We start from the raw sequence: 21,349 nt of genomic DNA, 5'->3' as shown, positions 1-21,349 counted from the left end.
TATGAGCCATCTAGGAGCCATACTCATAAATTAATACTTCCTGTGTCTTTTTGTGCATCATAATATTGATTAAAAAAACCTTTTTTTCCCTGGATATTATTTTAATGATGAAGGTTGATCGTTGCACTTTTTAAGTCAGTGACACAACACATCTCTAACATCAGACCTATACCTAAAAGAAGGTCCTATTAAAAAAAGTAGGACCAAGGGGTCTTTGACAATATGACATCAGTCTACCCATCTTTTGGAATATTAGCACATCAAAATTAGTTATTTCAAGATACGCTGTTATAAAGCTTCCAATAGAAATCAAATTTCTGAACCACTCTATAATCAAAATTGCATTTTATACACCTTTTTCTATTGCTGCCAGAATTAAGGATGGTTTCCTACTTTTAATAAGGTTAAAATAGTTTATTATGTAGACTAGAATTTCTTAATTTTTCCACGTCAGATTCAATATGTATAACCCTCTCCTTACTATGATGGGACTAAATGATTGCATTTTGGCTATGACATTGAGACTTTCTAAAGACCTTCAGAGAAAAGAAAAATGTCTGTGATTAAAAATAACAAATAAAAGTTATGCAGCACGTAAGCAAAGTCAAGTCCTATCCAAGGAGCAGTTTGCTTTTGAAAACAAAATACAGTTACAAAACAATGTTCCCAATGAGCTTAAAATCAAGACACCAGCTTCTGTACATTCATGAATTCACTAATATAACATAATTCTATGAGAGCAAAAGCACTGCTTGAGTGACAAGAAATAACAATTTTTTTGTGTGTGTGAAAATATATTTCTTCTTAACTTCGGAAAGTTTGAACATGTAAATATTAAAGGGAGATTTTTTTTTTAAAATAAAACTCTGGTGTATGTTCAGACCCTCGTAGTATATTTGAAATAAAGGGAGGATTTGCCTGAGCACTGTGATCAGGACTGTACTCAAGTTTTACAAAAACAAACAAGAAAAGAAATGCACCTGCATTTGCAAGCTAGGGGCACATTCACATTCTCTTTCACTTATTATGCAGAAATTATTGTGGCCATTTTAGGATTACTGTCTGAATATACATTTCTTTTTGCTTTTGTAAGTCAAATTCAGGAATTTACAGTCCATACCTGTCAAGCACACACAAAATTGAACTGAAATAAAAAAGACTATTCACAAGTTGACACAAATGCTTAAGGATTGTGGTTTAAGTATGCTAACTGACAAAGGGATTTATAGATAATAGTATAGATAAAGGACAGCAGTTGCAGGCAGCTGTTGCTGCGGCTGCTGCTCCATGCAGTCATGGCTCCATAGCAGCCACTGTGCTGAATGCATGCTGGCAGCCCAGCAGTCACTCTTTTCCACCACCTGTGAATGACCACTACAATAGAGAACTGCACCATCTCTATCCATTGCTGAAAAGGTGCTTAAAGAAAATAGAGGGGACAAAATAGTAATTGTTCCTTATGTTGGTTTTTTGTTGTTTTGTGGGAGGATAACATTTGTTCATTAAATCCCACATGATTGAACAAAGCTGGTAGTTTGATACTGGATCAGTTAGGAACAGTAGTGGTCTCTAACAACGTTGCCTGGAGCACAATATTCGCTCAGCACTATTGCACACAGACCAAGAGATTTTGGAGCCCCTGCCCTAATAAATCTTCCCAGCATGGCCAGAGGAGTCCTAGGTAAGAATGCATAAATCCCAGGAATCCTGTATAAGGGAAAGACTTTGAGACTTTTATATAAGCATGGCACATTTTAGACACAGAATAATAAAAATTAAAAAAGTGATGCCAAAGATGCATGGTAGTTTGCAACAAATAGGACAGCATCTAGATACACACCAAATTCAGCACAGAGCAGTGAAGGGAGCGGTCAGTATCTGAGCCATCTATACATTCTTCTCTTCATAGACTTTTATAGGAAACAACAGATTTACAACTAAAGACCCTGCTAAATGTAATCAGACAACTGTTTTTAAACTAAAATACTAAAATATTAAGAAAAAAAGTCTTTAGAAGAGTTATTCAATAATTGGAGTGACTCTGTTGGTCTGCTCTGCTTCTTGCCTGGAGGAACTTACTACACAGCGCCGGTTTGAAGTGTAGTGTTGATGCTTTGTACGTGTTCGTTATCTTTACCAGTAGGTGGAGCTGCCACGTTAGGTGCCGCTTTTTTTCATTTCTTCTCCCCCTCCGCTCCCCCACCCTTCACCCTCCCTCTTCCTAATAAGCTGTTTTCTGATATATGTTGGGTACCATAGAGTGAGAGGGAACAGGAAGCGGAGGCAGAATCAGAGAGGATTCTGGAAAGGTCTCTGTGTTTTCTTTTCCACTGAGAATACAGAAATTATGATTAATTAGTAAAGCTTTGTGGATGGAAATCTGTACAATTTCAGGAGGGGATACATATTACCACGTTATTTTTGGATGCTGGGCTTTGCAGTGATTTGTCATTCTTCCTCAATCAGGTAAGCTGGCAAAACATTAAATTGTACCCGTAATAAATCTTAGCTATATGATCTTTTCCATATTTTGGAACGAGACTGTACCCTCTGGTTTGCTGTTAAGGTAGAGCTAAAGATGGAATGGGGAATTCAAAGCCATTTTGTACTGACTGATTGTGATGATGGTGTGATTTTTTTTATTTTAACCTAGTTAAATCTGATATCTGGCCTCTTAATGTGATAGTGTAATGCAGTAGACTTGCTTGCAAAATCAGATCTTTTTATTATCAAGGTGTACTACATTAATTCTTGGCATTTTATAGAAATGACCTTGTTTCCTAAGAAGATAAATGTGGTGATATCCAGGCTCAGGAACAGCAGGTCTTGTAAGACTCCGAGCATCTCAGATTCTGATGATCCAGGAATAAAATCCATGTGGTTTGTTAATGCCATTTTCAATACGCACACACACACACACACACACACACACTATATATATATATATAATATTATATTATATTTTATATATGATGTGTGTGACTGTTCTTTGTCAAAATCTCCTTATTGGTTAGATTTTTCTAAAAGGCATAGAAGGAAATGTTTTCTTTCTGTGCCATTTCTTTTTCCCCATAGAATACAGATTGTGTGTCAGTGCATATGAGAGAATGGACTCACCAACTGTGAATTAACCAGAGGGCCACACTGACAATACTGCTCACATTTTGTCCATAACATCACTGCCTAGCTTAATATATCCTTCTTGATAGGACAATTTGGATAAATAAGCAGAATAATTATTGTATTTCTTCATGTTCTTTTCCATTTATCTATTGTCTTATTCACTGTTTTTAGTAGTAATTACAGCATTCAGTTATTATTAAAGGTAAAAGATATAAATAAAGCTCATTTTGATAGATTAATTCTTTTTTTCAGTAGTGGTTCCACAGATGTAGATTCATATGGTATTCAATATATATAGTACTGTAGTATTAATTAGAAATAATTTTCATGAGGAAAAAAAAAGTAGAAATAAAAAGATGCCAAAAAACATACAACACCATTGAGGAGCTCACTGTTTACAAAACACTGTCTCAGTCTGTATAAGAAAAAGATGCAGGATTGACTCTCAGTTGTTGCTCAGTGCAGCAAGTGAGGCCTATACATGAAGCAGTGATAGGAAAGGATGAAGTTTACAATTCATATTTTTTATGTTGCCAAATCAATACGTCTGTGACTTTCTTATTTAAGTAACTTCAGCATAAGTAAATAATAACAATGATGCTTGTTTAAAGACATACTACATTTGTGCTTTCAAAATGGATTTTTCAAGAAAGCAGTTTTCAATGAAGACTTTTTAAGTCTAATTAATCTTAATTTACTCTCACACATCTCCATTTTGGGAGAAAAGACTGTGTTAAAGACTAGATTGCAAGCTGCTGTGGTAATCTGAAGCTCCATAGCACCTGTCAAACAGATATGTTATTTATTAGGCCTTGGTATTTATAGAAAATATGCTTGTATTGTTAGCTCATGATCTTTTCCTCTAAAGAGCAAAAGTTAAGACCTCACACTGATTTTCTCAGCTGTGCTAATTAAACTGCATTTTAAAGTTGTGTTGAGGTAATAAAAGATGCTAGCAGAGGTGGGGGCTGCCACTGCTTCACTGAGGAACAATTCCCTTATACTCTCCTAACTTTTGTCACCAATGTAATTTGGTCATTTCCCTTCATTATCAGTATTTGGGGGTGGGGAATGTCAAGGGAAAGGAAAAAAATACGTGAAGTGTGCCCTCCAAATAAATTTGTTGATGATACATTGTGTTTTCACCTCTTTTTCTTCATCAGATAGCACGAAATGAGTTAGTTTGTAGTTTTTTTTCCACACCTTCAGTAGACAAAGAATTTTAGAGGCAATAATGAAGGTGGGATGTGAAATAGAACTTGTGACTGACAGCATCCTGCTGCTGCTTGCATTCTTGGCCCCATACGTGTTAAATATATGCTATGTATTACGTTGCTGAAGTCCCACAACTTTTGATGTATCAGATAACAGCAGATGCTGAGACTTCTTCAAAGTAGGCAAAGTTATGACCTGAATCCCTAAAATGAAAATCCTGGCAGTTTTTACTAATATACCATTTGTGATGTAAGGTGACAAACAAAAACTGTTCAAACTTCAGTTAAATCTAATGGAAAATAAGTACAAGTTTCTGATATTTGGTAATTCTATTTGTTTAGATTACCTTTTTGTTGGCCTCTGAAAACAACTGCTGAAAGTAAGATCCAGGATTTACTCTTTTTTTTTTAAATCAGATAATTCTAGATAAATTTAGAAACTTAACTTTGAGTCTAATCAGTTTATTTGCCACTCAGTGTACTCCTCTACTCTATTTTTTTTTAGCTTGCAGCTGTTAATCAGTAATGTATGCTGATTAACATATATTGCAGCAAATATCATTTCATCAGTGTCACATTGAATTCATAAAACACTTAAAGTATCATAATGAAATTGACACACATTCAGACTGCTTGCAGGACAGATGTATACACTGAACTGAGGCTTCCTAGGAATAATAGCTGAGGTCCCAGCTACTATTCCTGATTAAAAGCTCTGAAGCACTTTGCCAACAGCACTGCCCTGTAATCTATGAAGGCTGCTCCAAAAGTAATGCCTCCCATATTATTATGTTGGCCCATAACCTCTTCTTACCTTCTTACCATTGTTGGTGAAAGAGAATTAGAGGTTGAACCTTCCTGCCAATATTCCTTTAAATTTTGTTGCCTTTTTTTGTTGTTGTTGTTTTTTTTTTTAACTTTTATTCATTTGTTTCTTGAGGTTTTTTTTTTCATTGCTGGTGAAAAAGCATAGCTAATGGCAGTGACTATGTTGAAAAGTAGAGCAAATTCGCAGCAATATAACACTATTGTGTTATTGTGCTCTTTATATTTCTTGTAGTTTCTGTAGAAATAAACTGGAGACATTACTTTCAGAACAACCTAAGTAATTGTCTGCCTCAGGAAGGAACTCAGAGCTGGTATCTTACATCAAAGTTCACCTGCTTGCACCAAAGTTTTCTTATGGTTATCTGAAGTCCCCAGATTTATTCTTAGAATCATAGAACCTCAAGGTTGGAAACTACCTATAAGATCATCTAGTCCAACCGTCTCCTCATCACGATTGCCACTACAAGCTACTAAACCATATCACGCAGCACGTCATCCAGATGCCTCTTGAACACTGCCAAGGATGGCGACTCCACCAGCTCTCTGGGCAGCCATTCCAGTGCCTGACCATTCTCTCAGAGAAAAAGTTCTTCCCTATGTCTAAATAATAGTACTGTTCTTCTAGTACTTCTTATAGTACTATTGCTTGATTTTTCTTGTCCTGTAACTAGGTAAAGAGCAGATTAAGTGTAGCTCAAGCAGAGGCTGCATTACTTCAAAATGTAAATATGAAGTAGGAGCACAACACGCTTTTGAACAACCACAGTGTGTATAAGTGCCACCACTGTAATCCTAAACAGGAGTATGCAAATTAAATTATAGGTCACAAGAGTATCTGGTTTTTCATTTGCAAAATGATTCCCACAAAAAAGAAAAAAAAAAAACAACTAAAAGCCCCTCAAAAAATAAGAGCAGCAGCCAGCCCCCAACCCAAAACTGTCATTTCAAATTCTCAAAAAATTTCAAAGTGGTCACAAAAAGACACAAAAACTCCTTCTAAGGCCTTCCTACAAAAAAAAAAAAAAAAAAAGAAAAAAGAAAAAAAAAAAAAAGAAAAAAAAAAAAGAAAAAAAAGAAGACTATTCATTTATTCTACCAACTAAAATAGAACAGAATGTGTTTTATAAACCATTTAAATAATTGTAACATTTTAATTGTATTTTTAATTGTAAAAAGTTAATGTTGAATTAAAGAGCTTAAGCATTTGTGAGCTCTTTCACATGTAAAAATCATAAAGATTATTTCTGCTCAGATTAGTTGTTCACTGTTTATACATAGATCACTCCAAAAGTAATGCCTATTAATTCCTGTAGAAAATACAACTGATATAAAAAGCACAAAAACAGCACACTAACATTTGATAGAGCAAATTCTCAGCTACAAAACAATTTTTCAGCATAGTCACCACCATTAGCTGTGCATTTTCACAGCAATTAACAAGAGCCTTTGTGTTGCACTCAAACATCTCCACCAACAGTGGACACTGTTGCCACTGCTGAAACGCACCACCCACCACCTCACTGCATTCACATCCACTGCTGGGTCTCCATCACCAACCAGCAAGCATCAGTGAATGTCAGTATGCTGTTTTTTCCTGCATGGAGGAATTCAACCATTCAACCACCCCGTTGCTTCACAGAGCACTTCCATGCCAGACACCATTTTTTCTGACTGCTCCTTTGCTGCTTTCCGTCACATGGCAACAGATTACTGAATATTGGTGGAAAGGTTCAACCTCTACTGCCATACCACCAACAGCTGCTTCTGATGTCATGGGCCAACATAATTAAATAGGAGGCAGTTACCAGGCTCTGAAAAACATGATGAGCTGTAGGTGCGCCTGTTCTTTGCAGGGGAGTTGGACTACATGACCTTTAAAGGTCTTTTTCAACTCAAATGATTCTATCATTTTCTAACTTTCAGAGCACTGCTTGTAGTTACCAATCTTTCCTTATTGAGAAGTCCTACTTAGGCAAATGTAAATCATAGGGCTATCATATGCACAGGTCCTTCTTTCAACCTGGAATTGTTTTCCTTGCTGCTTCTCTGAGGTCATGGCTCAAGCCATCATATCACCAGATCAGTAAGACTATGTTTCCCCTGACTGCATTGCACATACTGATGTGTGGCACATACCAGATATATCAATTGCATACATGATGTAATGTTGAGCTACCTGCACAGTTAAACTGATGTCTGTCATGTGTTGAAGGACTGCATGTATACAGACCAGCCAAACAGTGCATGCATAACATATAGCTGACCCCCTGTCTTGGCACTGTGACAGGCACAGGCTCATACTTCTTTGCAAAGTTCCTGACTGAAAGCATGATGGCCATTAATAAATCTGATGTGATTTCACAGGTGCCAGTATGGAGAAAAAAAAAAAAAATAAAAAACCACAACAGTATCAGTATTATTCACTCTGTGTTCCCAGTATAACTACTCAACGAGATCCCTATCAGAGCTGCATAGCAGACACTTCCATTTATAGATTTATGCTTAAATTAGGTATTGTTTATTTAAAATTAGGACCTCCCTTAGGATTAAAATCTTCATATTTTTTCATATGACTTAAATTATGAATGAAAACAGTATAAATACATTTCAACCTGTGTTAGAAAAGAATTTCTACCTACTTACTGAACCTGTAGCTGAGTATTAAGTGAGTTTTTAATACTACTAGTTTGAGTTACCTGCCTTACATTTTCTATGTATCAGATTGTTATAATTCTATATAATTGTTATAATTCTAATGCATAGAAAGAATGCTAGAATTCTATTAGCAATCCCACAATGTTACCTAGAACCACAGGCCTCTATTAGTACAATATTGGGCTGATAAACAGTATAAGAAAAGATGTCTTCTAAATAAGCGGGATAACTTGCTTTACTACATTGTAGTTCTGACTAGATCAAAATGGTACTTCCATAATCCATAATTCTTTCCATTAAGAAAACATTCCAAACCTAGGGATTAATTTAGCTTTATTAAGCAGTTGCATGCAAATGGAACTTGAAGAAATCCATGTGTATTTTTCATTGATCATGTTAAGCCACAGATAAAAAAATATTCTATTCTCACTTTGAATTTCCATGCTTGTACCTCACACAGCAAAGACCACATACAGCTCAGAATTCTGTATAAGCCTCTCAGCAAGAAGTTACACTTTTTTCCTTTCAGTTCCCTAGACAACTGTCAAAGTCTAAATACAGTCCATTAATCTTGTGATATACAAATTTTATTTTCATTTTTTGTACTGATTAGTTTCTGGAGCTTAGCAATACTAGAAAACAAGCATCTCAGCTATGTGGTTCTTAGTGATTCTGTTCATTTTCTGAGTTTATATTGTTATGTCTTGTTAGTTTTACAAGCAACGTTTTGTGTTGTAAATGCATTTTCATTAGTTTCTCTAGAGAAATTTAGAAGAGTTTTACTTTTTGAAACACCTTTTATTTTAATTTTTAAAGCAAGAGTAATATTGTGATGTATTTAGACATTGCTAAGTGATGTTTCACTGTGAATTCTTTAAAACCATAAAAGTAAATAGTGGTAAGTGTTCACAAATACTAGGAATTAGTTGGATATAAGGTATGGGGAACACACAACAAATAATTCTGAATCTGGACAATTATATCTGTGGATAACTGTTTCTTGTTAATTAGAAATCAGATTAACATTTCTGTAATCACTTAACACTTCAAATACCCTAGACTTCCACTCATTGCATTTGCCTCTAACTTGTGATTCCACTTGCAGAAGCCATCACTGGCATATTGTAAAAAACAAAAACAAAGAAAAAAAAAAAACCAAAACCAAACCAAACCAAAACAAACAAAAAAAACAAAAAAAACCCACCAAATGAAAACAAAACACCAACAACAATCTTTGTAGGAGTATCTAATTTTGAATAAACCCATTCCTTTCCCAAATTGAATTCCAGAGGCATCAACACATTCTTCCACAAGACAACAAAACAGTAGGTAGCTATCTTTTTCAGCTCAGCTTTACATTAAAAGGGAGCTCAGAGAGATCAAGTGCATGAAGAGACTACTTGAAATATTTTTAAAATATATCTCACACCACGAAGGATGTTCCACCTCATCTTAAAAGAAATCCTGATGCTGTGCAGGCAGAAGAATTCAGGAAAGAGTCCTGCACTTAGAAAAGAGTATATTGTGTAGTTTGCTAATCAGCAATCACTTCTGATGAATGCCTGAGGTTTTACCTGTGATTCACTCCTGGAAGTTGAAGCAGGACAATCTGCTCCAAATAAAACCAATTTGGTCAACATATCTTCCAAAATAATCCTCTGTAGCTGCTTTCTGCTACAGCAAAAATTTATAATTTAAAACTGCTTATGCAAGGTTATAGTCCTGAGGTGAGAACCAATTACAGTAGATTAAAAGCCTACAAAACATTAAGGCAAAACATTAAGAAAACATAATGAAGTGTTGATTTGTTTTGTTGGTGGTATTTTTTTGTTGTTGTTGTTATTGTTGCAATACATTACAAGTACCCACCTTATAGAAAAAGATGTTTAAAACTACATGAGATGAGAAATTGAAATTTTGTAATTAATTTACCAGAGTATAGATTCAGGACAAAGCTCTAACAGTTTCACCAACTTCCTTCCTTTAGTTTTCACAGTGACACTGCTATGAGGTACAGCATTAGTAGATATACAGTTGCATCCCTCATCCATTGGAAATACAGTCAGTAAGAACAGATGTGAGATGTAATAAATAGGGATAAGAAGGTTAGTGTTACTGGTGAAAAAATATTGCTGACTGGCTTGTGCTCTCATTCAGCATAAGGATTTATTAACATCACCTGCATTGTTAGTGTTGCCAAACTCATTCATGTCAAAGATGGATACCTCTACAGTTTGCGCACAGCAATGATTTTTAACAACAGACCAAAAGTTACAAGTCCTCTTTTGAAAATAAGTATCATATGAATACTTAGTATTTATGATGTTTCTTTCACTAGGAAGCAACAATATCTAGTTCATATTTTTAAGGCCTGCAAGCTACAGCAGTTAACAGTTTTTGCTTATTTGCCCTGTCTCTGACCATGAGATTAGATTTCAGCCACAATGCTACTTCAAAGCCAGAATGCAGATGTACCCAATAGGCAAAGGGATGGGTAATCCCCCTGCGCACCCCCAGGGAATTGCTACATTCACTGGAAAATTTGCATTGCTGGATAAGTATCATTGGTGGCAGTATCAGAGTCATGATCCCTTGAGGGTAGTAGTTGAGATGAAGCTTTCAGATGTCTTCAGTGGAGCCTCTTGTAGTGACTCACCACAGCAAGATGTGCTGAATCAGTGCCTCATTCAAAATGACCAGGACACGAAAACTTTGCTGTGAGTGATCCTCTGAATGACTTTGTTATACTATTAAACAAGTAAAAGCTACAATTGAGGCATCACTTATCGTATCTTTGAGAAAGAAAGTTATTCTAGATTAGTAGTGACTAGAACTCATATTTTGAACATATTTTCCTGTAGGAATACTTTGAAATCAGTCTTTATAAAAGAAGCTGTGGTCAAGTGGAGAGCTTTGTCTGTTTTCCCACCTGTATCCTTTGAACAGATCTGTGTCAAACAGATTTTATCCACAGACTTTTCAATGGCTGCTCATTCACAAAGCATTTGAAGAAAAGTACTATAAAGGATGTTTTAGCAGGAGCTAGGACTTACAGGAATGTCTCATTTTTTCTTTTCTTCTATAGGAATAAGAAACAAAATAATGACAATGTAAAATAAATTTTAAAAGAGCCAGAAATACAGTTCAAATGGGAATACATTCTCCAAGATACCTCATCCCAATCTCAGTGGCCGAAGACTAAAGTTCCCAAGATGTAAGTAGACTATTTAAATTTAATAAAATATATGCTCTGAATATTGAAGTTTTAAAGGCTGAGGAAGCAGCAGCTTACTTTTAGTCAACACTTGAAATGATGCAATCTGAAGAATGTGGAGAAGAAACTGGCCTTTGCATTGCTTGAGATGAAAGAAAACTTTGTTATGCAAAAAATCTACTTATACTAACTTCCTTAAGATAAATAACATAAGGAAATACCCATGTTTTCCTCCTGGTTAAAGACTATAAATCCAGGGGGGAGTAATGATAATCTTTGCAGTTTCCTAAGCAACAGTTGAGAACCTTTCTGTTAGCCTGGTCATAGTTGTATTACTGAAGAATGAACTAGTCAGACAGTAATCTCAGCAGACATTTTTCTCCTTTCATTTAGAAAATGCAGTTAAAAGAATAAATGGAATTTTTGAAATTCACATGACTTAAAAGATACTCTGAAGCGTACTTTCAGTCTGTGCTAGGTTTTGTGGGCTAATCCATGTTCCACCCTGCTTTTACTAAGTCTTTTCCTTAGGTTGGAAAAATATATGGATATGTAAATTTATCTTTGCTTACTGCAATTGATTTTGAGAAGCCCTGGACGCAGGACTAAAAAAAAAAAAAAAAAATACATCAGAGAGCTCTGAGAAACTTCAGTCTCAAAGAAGCTTCAGCTCCCAAAGAGAAATTTCTCTTAACAATTCCATTTTCTGCTAGAAATGCAGCTTTTTTTTGTTTGCTTTCATGATAGCAAAAGATCAGTGGCTAAATTCTGAAATCTGCTTTATCTTTGAGTAGCAGAGGTAAGACTATCTTTTCTTCTCAGCCAGATGTTATGTTTTGATTTATATGATGTGCATTTAATATGGTGCTATATATTTATATATATATCTTTAAAATGTAAGCTGGAAACTGAAATGAGTATCATTAAGTTTTTGGTCTTTGACCTTGTAACATGTAATGTTTAATGTAGTTACTTTTCAGTAGAATTTAAGGATCTCTGCAAGATATTTGCAAAAAAAGTATTACATTCCACTTACACTGGTAGGCTAAGAAATAGACTCTTCTTCAGCTGAATGCATCTGACTTCTTAAGATTACTTCTCAAATACTTCAGGCATTCATGTATGATCACTTTCCACACCTTCTCAATAGAAACTAATTCTTTTAAAAATATATAATGGCTGAATTTAAAGAATTCCTAAAGGTTTGGGTCTTTTTTTTTTTTTTTTTTTTTTCAGTAAAATGTCAAAATATTTATATTCGTGGTCCTATAATTTGCAGGCACATATCTGAGAAACACAGATTTCCCTAGAAAACTTTTTTTTTAAAACACGACCAACCTTACTAGATAAAGCATACTGGCATGGATATAAGAATCATATGGCACTATTAGCCATATGTCCCAGTTAAGAGGAAGCACAATATACAAACAAAAGAATTAAAAAAAAAAAATCAAATGTTGCAGTGAAACAGTAAAGAGATGAGCGTGGGATGCCAATGGGTTCAAAGATAACAAGACAAGAGAACAGTGTCTGAAGATGCCCCAAAAACCAGCTTCTGGATCTTTCAGACAGATTTGAGCTGCTTTCCGACTTCTGATCTAATCTGTTTTGAAGGTTTGCTCATCTGACAAATCTTTTGTTGGTCAGATTTAACCTCATATTTTACACTCTGAGCAGATTTTCAGACTCAGAAAGCTTTTTTTTGTTGAAGTGGGAGTCCTTCAAATATAGTTACCATACTTTCACACCTTTTTGAACACCTTTTAATGAGAGCGTTAAATAAAATCATGTGTAAGACTCTTAAGGACAGTATTATTTATTTGTATTTCCTGTATTTACTGATCATTGGTCAGGCTTCAGCTACAAATTCACACTCAGATAATTAAGACTATCCCATTCTAAGCACTTTCAAATTAAGCTTTTATTACACAAATATTATTGCCATTGCATTTCCTTATTAGTTATTTTGTATCCTGATAGCAGTAATTACTTTGATATTGTTATTTATTACCACTATTTATTTTATTAATAAATACCTTATGGTGACTTTATTATTTTTATTTTGAATAGTTGTGCAATACTAGTGCATACAGGCTGCTAAGGTCTACCTTACAGATTCATACAAAATAATTATAATTTATCTCTAGCAATGACTGTAGTCCAAGGAAAATGACAGACTAGATGGATGATAAATATTGGAAGGAATGGAAAAAGAGGAAAACAAATCCTACATATTAGTCAGTTAGGAACTGCAAACACAAGTTATCATAGTGTAAGTTAGTAGATTACAGTGTAAAGAAGAGGCAGGTTCAGAGCACATGGTAAACACTGAAGGCTGTTTTCAGGTTACAGGAAGTCAATCTTCTTGAAAATACCTGCTTTCCTGTAACAAACAGTCATGGGCTCCCAGAGCAACTTGACTTAGGATTGACAGTTGACTGGATGGCTCTTCATATATCTCAATCAGCTCTCGATTGCAATGAATAGATTGCACTGCACTTTTAATTAAAGCATTAAGAACTTGGGTCTTCTTTTTTTTAATTCTATTTTCCAATAATTTTTAAAGCATTAAAAGTGGCTCAAAGATGCCATGAAAAAAATATGGCAGTGATGTATAACCATAAAAAAAAAAAAAAAAAACTCTGAAGCTTTTCAGCAGACAAGGGGATAGGTTTTTCTTTATCAAATAAACCTCTGCTTGTGTGTTATTACAGTAGAAGTATTTCTTAGTGGAAAAACTTTGCAGTAAATTAACATTCACCCATCCTTTCTTCTTTTATTGTAAAGGTCAACTGAATGCATTGGAATCGGTAGTAAGAGGGAGCTGTGATGACACACTCCTTTAGATACTGTCTGTAGTCTCCCTATACTCTGTTTCTCATTAAGATAACAGGGGTGTGAATTGAAGTAACTTTCTGATGACATCAGCAAACACCTATACTTTTTACTTTTACAGCAGCAGACAATAATCTCCAGCCAATGCTAAAGTGATACCACAAACCCTGTTGTTTATGTCTGTCCTGAAGTGGGAGCTCCACCTTTTCAATTTGGACAATGTCTTTACTGCCCTACCACTAGCCAATGAGTATCATGAACATCTGTCATTTAGAACAGATTTTTTTTTTAAGCCTAATTTTTATGCAATTATGTTTGTTTTCAACAAAAACCATCTGAGGCTACTTCTGTACTTGATACATCAGAAGATATTCCCAAATTACAATCTCTCAAATTAATGATTAGATTAAGACAATCACATTACGTGATCACTGTACAGATTCTGTTTGCTAGTCTTGCACTTTTGCCACTGCATGTTTGTGTGCCAGTATTTTGTTTTAATGGAATGAAAATCTCTGTTAGCTTTCCCAAGGGGCAAAAAAAAAAAAAAAAAAGAAAAAGAAAAAGGAGAAAGCAGGAAAATTCAAATGCCCATGTTCTGAGAGGGGAAAAAAAAAAAAAAAAAAAAAAAAAAAAAAAAAGCAACTTGAAAGAAACACTACAAGATTTGCTACTTTTGTAAATTGAAAGTTTTGAAGACTAGACATGACTTGTTTCACACAGACTACAAATGATTGTTCAATATCTTAGTGATTTTAATAAATAATCATGGTATCCACTTCACTTTTACAGTGCCACTTTCAATGTTACCATTTGCCTGATTTAAGATATATTAAAAATAGATACCTTCGGGCCACTTCCTTTGGATGTTTCAGAGAAAAAATTAATTTGACATCATTAGCACAGATACTTTGCCTACATTCTAAGTCATTTTCTAATTAAATGATGAGATGATAATTACATTCAAAAATAAAATGTAGCAACTTATCCCTAGGACTAATAAAATTAACTGAAATATGCATAACATTAAGAACATACATGGACAATGTGTATTAATCTTTAAAGGAAGGGATTGAAAGAAAACTAGAAGAGGGTTTGTGGAATGAAATTCACAAAAACCACTAGATTAATTTATTTGGTATAAAAATTCAATAGTAACCTGGAGTTCATCGTTTCTTACCAAATCTATTAAATTGTAGGCTGAGCAGTATCAGCTACTGGGGGCCCAAGAGAGCTAAAGTTTTAGGGCAGTGTTTTATTAATTTCCTGGGCTGCTCAGATCTTAACTGTATTTTTGAAAATATTCTTTAGAAGATACCTCTTCAATAAAAGCTACTCTGAAGTGATTAGATAGACAATTTTTTCTTTGTCTGGTATCGCTTATGGCCTGGCAGTTTATTCACTGGACATAAGCATTTATAAAATCAGTAAAGGAAGAAGAGGGAAGCTGCCACTGGTTTATACTTTAAGGACCGCTAAGAACTTGCTCAGGGCTCCACACAGGGAACATAATGGCTTTTGTTTCATTGTTCTATTAAACTACTGTAAGTATAGCAAAAGGTAATCTTAAACATTTGTGATTTTGTTTATACTAAGCAGGTGCAATGATGTAACACAACAGAAAGCTCAGCAATGAGAGCAGAGTAGAAAAGTCCTAGGGTGCGGATATGTGCGGATTTGCTCAAATGCAACATCCTCAGGGACGGGGGGAAGGAGGGGAGAAACCAAACAAACAGAGAAACAAAAAAAAACCTGCTTACCTTCAGGAGGTCTCAGGTACATAGGGACATCCAGTAAGATACCCTTACTACCACTGCTGCTAACCCTTAAATGAGGTTTGGGAAGGGGTGGATTCTGACTCTGCCCTTTTGGCCACTCAGGTACATTGCACGCACCTGAGCTCCCCTGGGTTGTTTCTGCCTTCCTACCAAGTGCTCAATCACTCTTTCAAGCTGTGACTTAGCATTTCTGCTATAGCAGTGTAATGTCTAAATAAAAACAGTTTGGGCATATTTAGAATAGAAAGACACTTGTGTAATTTAATAGATATCAGCAAAGAAGGAATGGCTTTAAGTTGCAATAGAGAAACTCAGGTTGGATATTTGGAAAAATTTATTCATAGAGAGCAGTGTTGGGGAAGTGGTAAAGTCATCATCCCTAGAGGTGTTCAAGAAGGGGGTACGTGCAGCACTGAGGGACATGGTTTGGTAGATAACATGGTGATAGGTAGATGGTTGGACTAAGTGATCTTAGAGGTCTCTTCCAGCCCTGGCGATGCTATACTGAAACTCAGAATCATAGAAGCATATGATAAGGATGTTTGCTGGAGGCACTGGCTCATTTAAAAATTTATTTTTCAATTTATACTTTCAGCCCCTCCTGGATTTACATATTACATTAATACAAGATTCTCCAGGCTTTTTACTTGAGAAAAGCTTTCTCCATGTCTACATCACAATATATTTAATTTATGAATTTATGGTCACCTCCATTCTGGTATTGTGTTACTCAGGCAATAATGTGCCAGTTACATAATTTCAGTGATTTCAATGCACATCATACACACTGATGCCATGCTGTGAACGCACTCCATAAATTAAGACTTGAAGTGGCACAGAGGCAAGTTTACCCATGATGTCATGTGCTTGGTAATTTGGATTTACGAATAATTAGTCTCCTCTCTTCTTCCATTTTTCCACTGTAAATTCTTCAAACATTTTTTAACATACTCTTTCTCCCTTTAGGATTTGGATTTGGAAAGGTCATCTGAAAGGAAATAATTACTTTAAAAGATCATTACTGTAGCATTTTGTGGTAGATTGTGTGCGTGCATGCATGCCATTTCTACAAGCTGCTCCAGACAGGTGAGAACTTTAGGAGGAAGACTGCTGAAGGAATACAGATTAGTATAATATTATAGAATCATAGAATCATAGAATCATAGAATCACCAAGGTTGGAAAAGACCTAAAAGATCATCCAGTCCAACCGTTCACCTTTTCCCAATAGCTCCCACTAAACCATGTCCCTCAACACAACATCCAGCCTTTCCTTGAACACCCCCAGGGTCGGTGACTCCACCACCTCCCTGGGCAGTCCATTCCAGTGCCTGACCACCTTTTCTGAAAAGTAATACTTATGTCTCACATCTAGACTTAACAACTGCAGAATACAGTTGTACGTTCACGAGGTAAAGTAGGGAAGGCTGAATGGCTTAGTTATGCATAAAACATGACTCTACCAACTCATTTCAGGCACCGAAACTCACTAATCCTAAAAAAAATCAGTTTTCATAATTTTTAAATTATAAAAGCAATTATTACAGTATGTCCTTGCAAAGTATGCAGCAAATAATGCTCTTCTGTTAGTGGCACCGCTGCTTAACAAGATTCCCCTTTCCAGCCGCTTTCCTCTCACCATTGTGCTGCAGACTGCATCAGTCTGAGCAACAGGTCCCACAGCAGGACTCGGAAGAAAGAAAAGCACATTGCTTTCAGCTGATGCACTGCATGACTACATAAAGAGACCTGTGTTGCAATGGGGAGTTTGGTGCAGAAAACAGGAAAAAACAGCAGAAAACACAGCAGCCAGCATTGGCACCAAAGACATTCACAGGGAACCTCAATTTTTGGTTCCTATTTAGTTTTAGACTGAAAAGATGTTATGATACTTCTGCAAGGAATTAGGACAGTGCTCATTTCCCATATGGCCTTGATCATGTCCTCGCTTTTTTTAAAAGACTTGTGCTTTTGATTCACATCTCAAAGTCAGTAAGTGGACACTAACCTGCCTTTGTTCCTAAACTTTCAGTACAATAAACTGCCAGTAAGAAGGAATTATGCTTGTTCATTCCATCACTCAGTTTTCATTTAAACAGCATTAATCAAATTATTTAATTTCTGGAGCTAGATTTCTAATAATTCAGAAAAAAAGATACAATGTATTAACCAGAAAAATATAGATTTGTAAATATCAAGAATACTTCATAGAATATGCATTTACAGTTGCTATTAAAAAGGAAATATATGTTTAAAACAGTTTCCTGTAACTGGAATAGTCTAAGGCCATAAACAAAGCAGGGCTAGTGAATATAAATTATGTCTTTTCCAAGACCAGCAGGAGAAAGTTGAAAAATAATCATAAATTTTAAAAATATCTGCATAAAGCAAGCAGTTGCTTTTAACATTTTTCCAGCCTTGAAATATGCTGTTTCCATTTCAGGACTGGAAAATTTCTGTGCAAATGTGTTTCATTGGTTTTGTTTTATCTTCTGGTGGTACACTCTAGCTTTCCTAACTTATTTGCATTTTTCTTTGTAGGTCATTCTTATGCAAGAGGCTAAAAGGAATTAAATTTGCAGGATGAAAACATGGCACAGGCACTGCTGGTACCGCCAGGACCTGAAAGCTTCCGCTATTTTACTAGAGATTCTCTCGCAGCTATTGAAAAACGTTCTGCAGAAGAAAAAGCTAAAAAGCCCAAGCAAGAACATACTGATGATGATGATGAAAATGGTCCAAAACCAAACACTGACTTGGAGGCAGGAAAGACATTGCCATTTATTTATGGTGACATACCTCCAGGAATGGTTTCTGAACCTTTGGAAGACCTGGACCCATATTATATCAATAAAAAAGTGAGTGAATATTCTTCTGCACAAAATAGAATATCATTTTCTGCACTTGAAATAATTTTTTTATCAGAAAATATGATGGTTAGAGTCACCCAGCTACTAAATACATAGAAATATCTTTTCATCCAAGAGAACTGATTTATGCTCTTCTACACTGTGGCTTCTTCAGCATCTAATGAATTTCTTGCTATTAACCTTAGTTTATGGGAGCTGTAACTTCCTTGAACTTTCTTGAAGTTGAGCACATGGCTGAATTTTCCTGATTTCAGTGTAGCAGTAAGACTGGGTATGAGATACAAAATAGTCCGAGTGTGATTTTGCAGTAGAGATAATTGTATATAACCAGATAGCATCGGATCACCCAGTTCAGTGAAATAAATGACTGTAGCCATATTTCTTTCCTGAGCTATAGCTATATCATATATTCTAACACAAACAGACATAAATGGCACAGGGTGTTTCTAAATTTTGGATCTTACAAAACAGACTAGTTGTAAAACAGCTCTGGAATGAAGTTTCATGAGTTAGTTCAGGTATAAAGTTTTTTGAACAAGTCTACAAATGAAGTGTCAGAAAACTGAGTACTGAAATATAATTTCTGATATCCAATCAGAAAAAGTAGTCATAGCTTGAGAAACTCAGACTACTGATGAATTCATAGGCTACTGAGAATAATTAGTGAACTGCAGAATCTTTTATCACAGGTGATATCTGCATTTATGTTAAATACTAGCCTAATGTGCTCAACAGAAAACAAATGGACATCTTAAATGATGAACTGGCATTAATCATCCCTCCTTCAATTTGTAGCATAAATTACTCTTAGTCACTGCCTTGTCCCTGCAGAGAAAATCATACAGGACTTGGAGGATGCTTTCAGGGTGAACCTGGGACAGGCAGAATTGTTCTACTATTTCTAACTGGGTGCAAGACTGACAAGCAGAGAGAAATGCCAATAGGTGTAAAGGCACTGTCGTCCCCAAGGCCATGCACAACATCACTGTGTGAGCAGGTGCTGGCAAAGATCCATTACCTGTAGGCTTTCCCAGCAGAATGAGGTCTTCTCTCCCCGAGGGAGCAGGCCAGGTAGGCAGCAAAGGCCATGGGAAGGACAGCACTTTTCTGATCAGAGGCAGGAGAATAGAAACCAGCATGGAAAGCAGTGATACCATATAGCTCAGCTGAGAGCATAACAAAGACTCTATTATGGTAACACAAAGCAGAGCCATTACCACTTACAAAGAGCAAAAGGAATGAAGAATAGGCATGCCCTGAAGAAATTTCAGACAGTGGTAAAGATGCAAGTATATCTCAAGCAGAAATAAACTTGGAATAAAAATTAAAACACTTTGGCAATGACTGTCAACAGGAACAAAATGAAAGTGAATGCTCACCATATGTTTATCAGGTTACATTTGAAAAGCTAATAACTACCTACATTTGGTGCCCACAGATATGGAAAGCGAGAGCATATTATTAAAAATGAACACATCATATTTTTTTAAGAAAATATTTGTATTGGTTCTGGTTATGCTGGTCACTGGCTGCTTAAAATGATGTCAGCTGGCAATTTATACATTCCTTTCATTTTTTCAGATACTTTTTTAGAAGATACATATGATCAGTACTGGTAATGTTTAAATTCTCAAATGAATCTGAAATTATTTTAAAATTATGCTACATTGTTTAGTGACTAGGTGCTTGTTCTTGTAATCACATAAACTAAACATGTATATAATTAGAACAAATACTTGTTCTAAACACAAACTGGAATTTAGAATGGCTGTATTATTCCTTTTTTGTTGTTGTTTGTTTTTAATGACGTGGTAGAAGTACTAATTTGAAAATCCTACTTTAATGAAGTCTTGAAAATATTTTTTATTGATGAAATGCTGTATTTTGCTATTATGGATAAACTGAAATTTTTGCTGATAACTCCCACCAACGTTAATAGTATCTGAATTCAGTCTGTGTGCTAGGAAAGTCAGCGAACTGGAGAATCACTAATGGAAGGTTTAATCCATTGTATGTATAGAAATCAGTTGTTTTCCTACCACAGGTAGAGAGTAGAATGAAACTTGAAACTACCAGACGGAAAATGGAAAACTTAATAAGGAGATGAAGACATGTGTATAGGCAGTGCTGCATTTTAATTGTATAATTTTTGTTTTGCAGACTTTCATAGTATTGAATAAGGGAAAGGCAATTTTCCGATTCAGTGCCACATCTGCCTTGTATATTTTAACTCCTTTTAATCCCGTCAGAAAAATTGCTATCAAGATTTTGGTACATTCATATCCTTTTATTCTTGATGTTGATTTAAACCTTGCCCTTTAAAAGTGAAATGCTTACTGAAATAATAATTTTCGTATGAATTTACAAATGATGTCCATGTGGGTGTACTATGCATGCTAACTAAACATACACTGATCAGTCCTAAAAAGCAGTCATGTTGTATCTTAATTGCAGTATGGTCTTTATTTCTAACAGGAGAATTCTCTGCAGAATCATTTAAAGCTGAAAGAGTTTAAATATCAGGCTTTATATACAAAGAGAGACTTGATACCATGCAAAGCCCTGCAGCTAAGGCCAAATTAGTAACAAGCCATTGCACTTCAATGTATCTAAGGTCACTCTTTTACTAAGACCAGTAGTACTGTTCATACACTTGACTCACTTAGCAAGGACAAAAGAGCATGAGTAAAGAGCTGTTTTTTCAGACATACTTTTTCAGTATTGTGTTTTGAGCATTGGGTTTGATGTTCTATTAAAAAAACAGGTCAAAATAGAGAGTATTTCCCAATATATTTCAATCACATCCAAATAAAAACTTGGGTGTGTGCAAACA

General features: G+C 35.4%; 1 protein-coding gene across 1 annotated transcript in view; it reads left to right on the top strand.

Annotated features, from left to right (window-relative positions):
* The first annotated feature begins 2,202 nt into the window (after nucleotides 1-2,202).
* LOC128077060 (sodium channel protein type 2 subunit alpha-like) overlaps nucleotides 2,203-21,349 on the top strand; it is a 73,915-nt gene continuing 54,768 nt past the window's right edge. The window contains exons 1-4 of the mRNA XM_052675704.1: nucleotides 2,203-2,466; nucleotides 10,906-11,034; nucleotides 18,188-18,504; nucleotides 20,677-20,797. Coding sequence (XP_052531664.1) covers nucleotides 18,238-18,504; nucleotides 20,677-20,797 — 388 coding nt within the window. The 5' untranslated portion in view covers nucleotides 2,203-2,466; nucleotides 10,906-11,034; nucleotides 18,188-18,237. The remainder of the gene's footprint in view (nucleotides 2,467-10,905; nucleotides 11,035-18,187; nucleotides 18,505-20,676; nucleotides 20,798-21,349) is intronic.

Source organism: Tympanuchus pallidicinctus, unplaced genomic scaffold (assembly GCF_026119805.1).
Source record: "Tympanuchus pallidicinctus isolate F22 unplaced genomic scaffold, pur_lepc_1.0 scaffold15, whole genome shotgun sequence".
Classification (NCBI taxonomy): Eukaryota; Metazoa; Chordata; class Aves; order Galliformes; family Phasianidae; genus Tympanuchus; species Tympanuchus pallidicinctus.
This window is presented reverse-complemented; position numbering and strand designations above follow the sequence as displayed.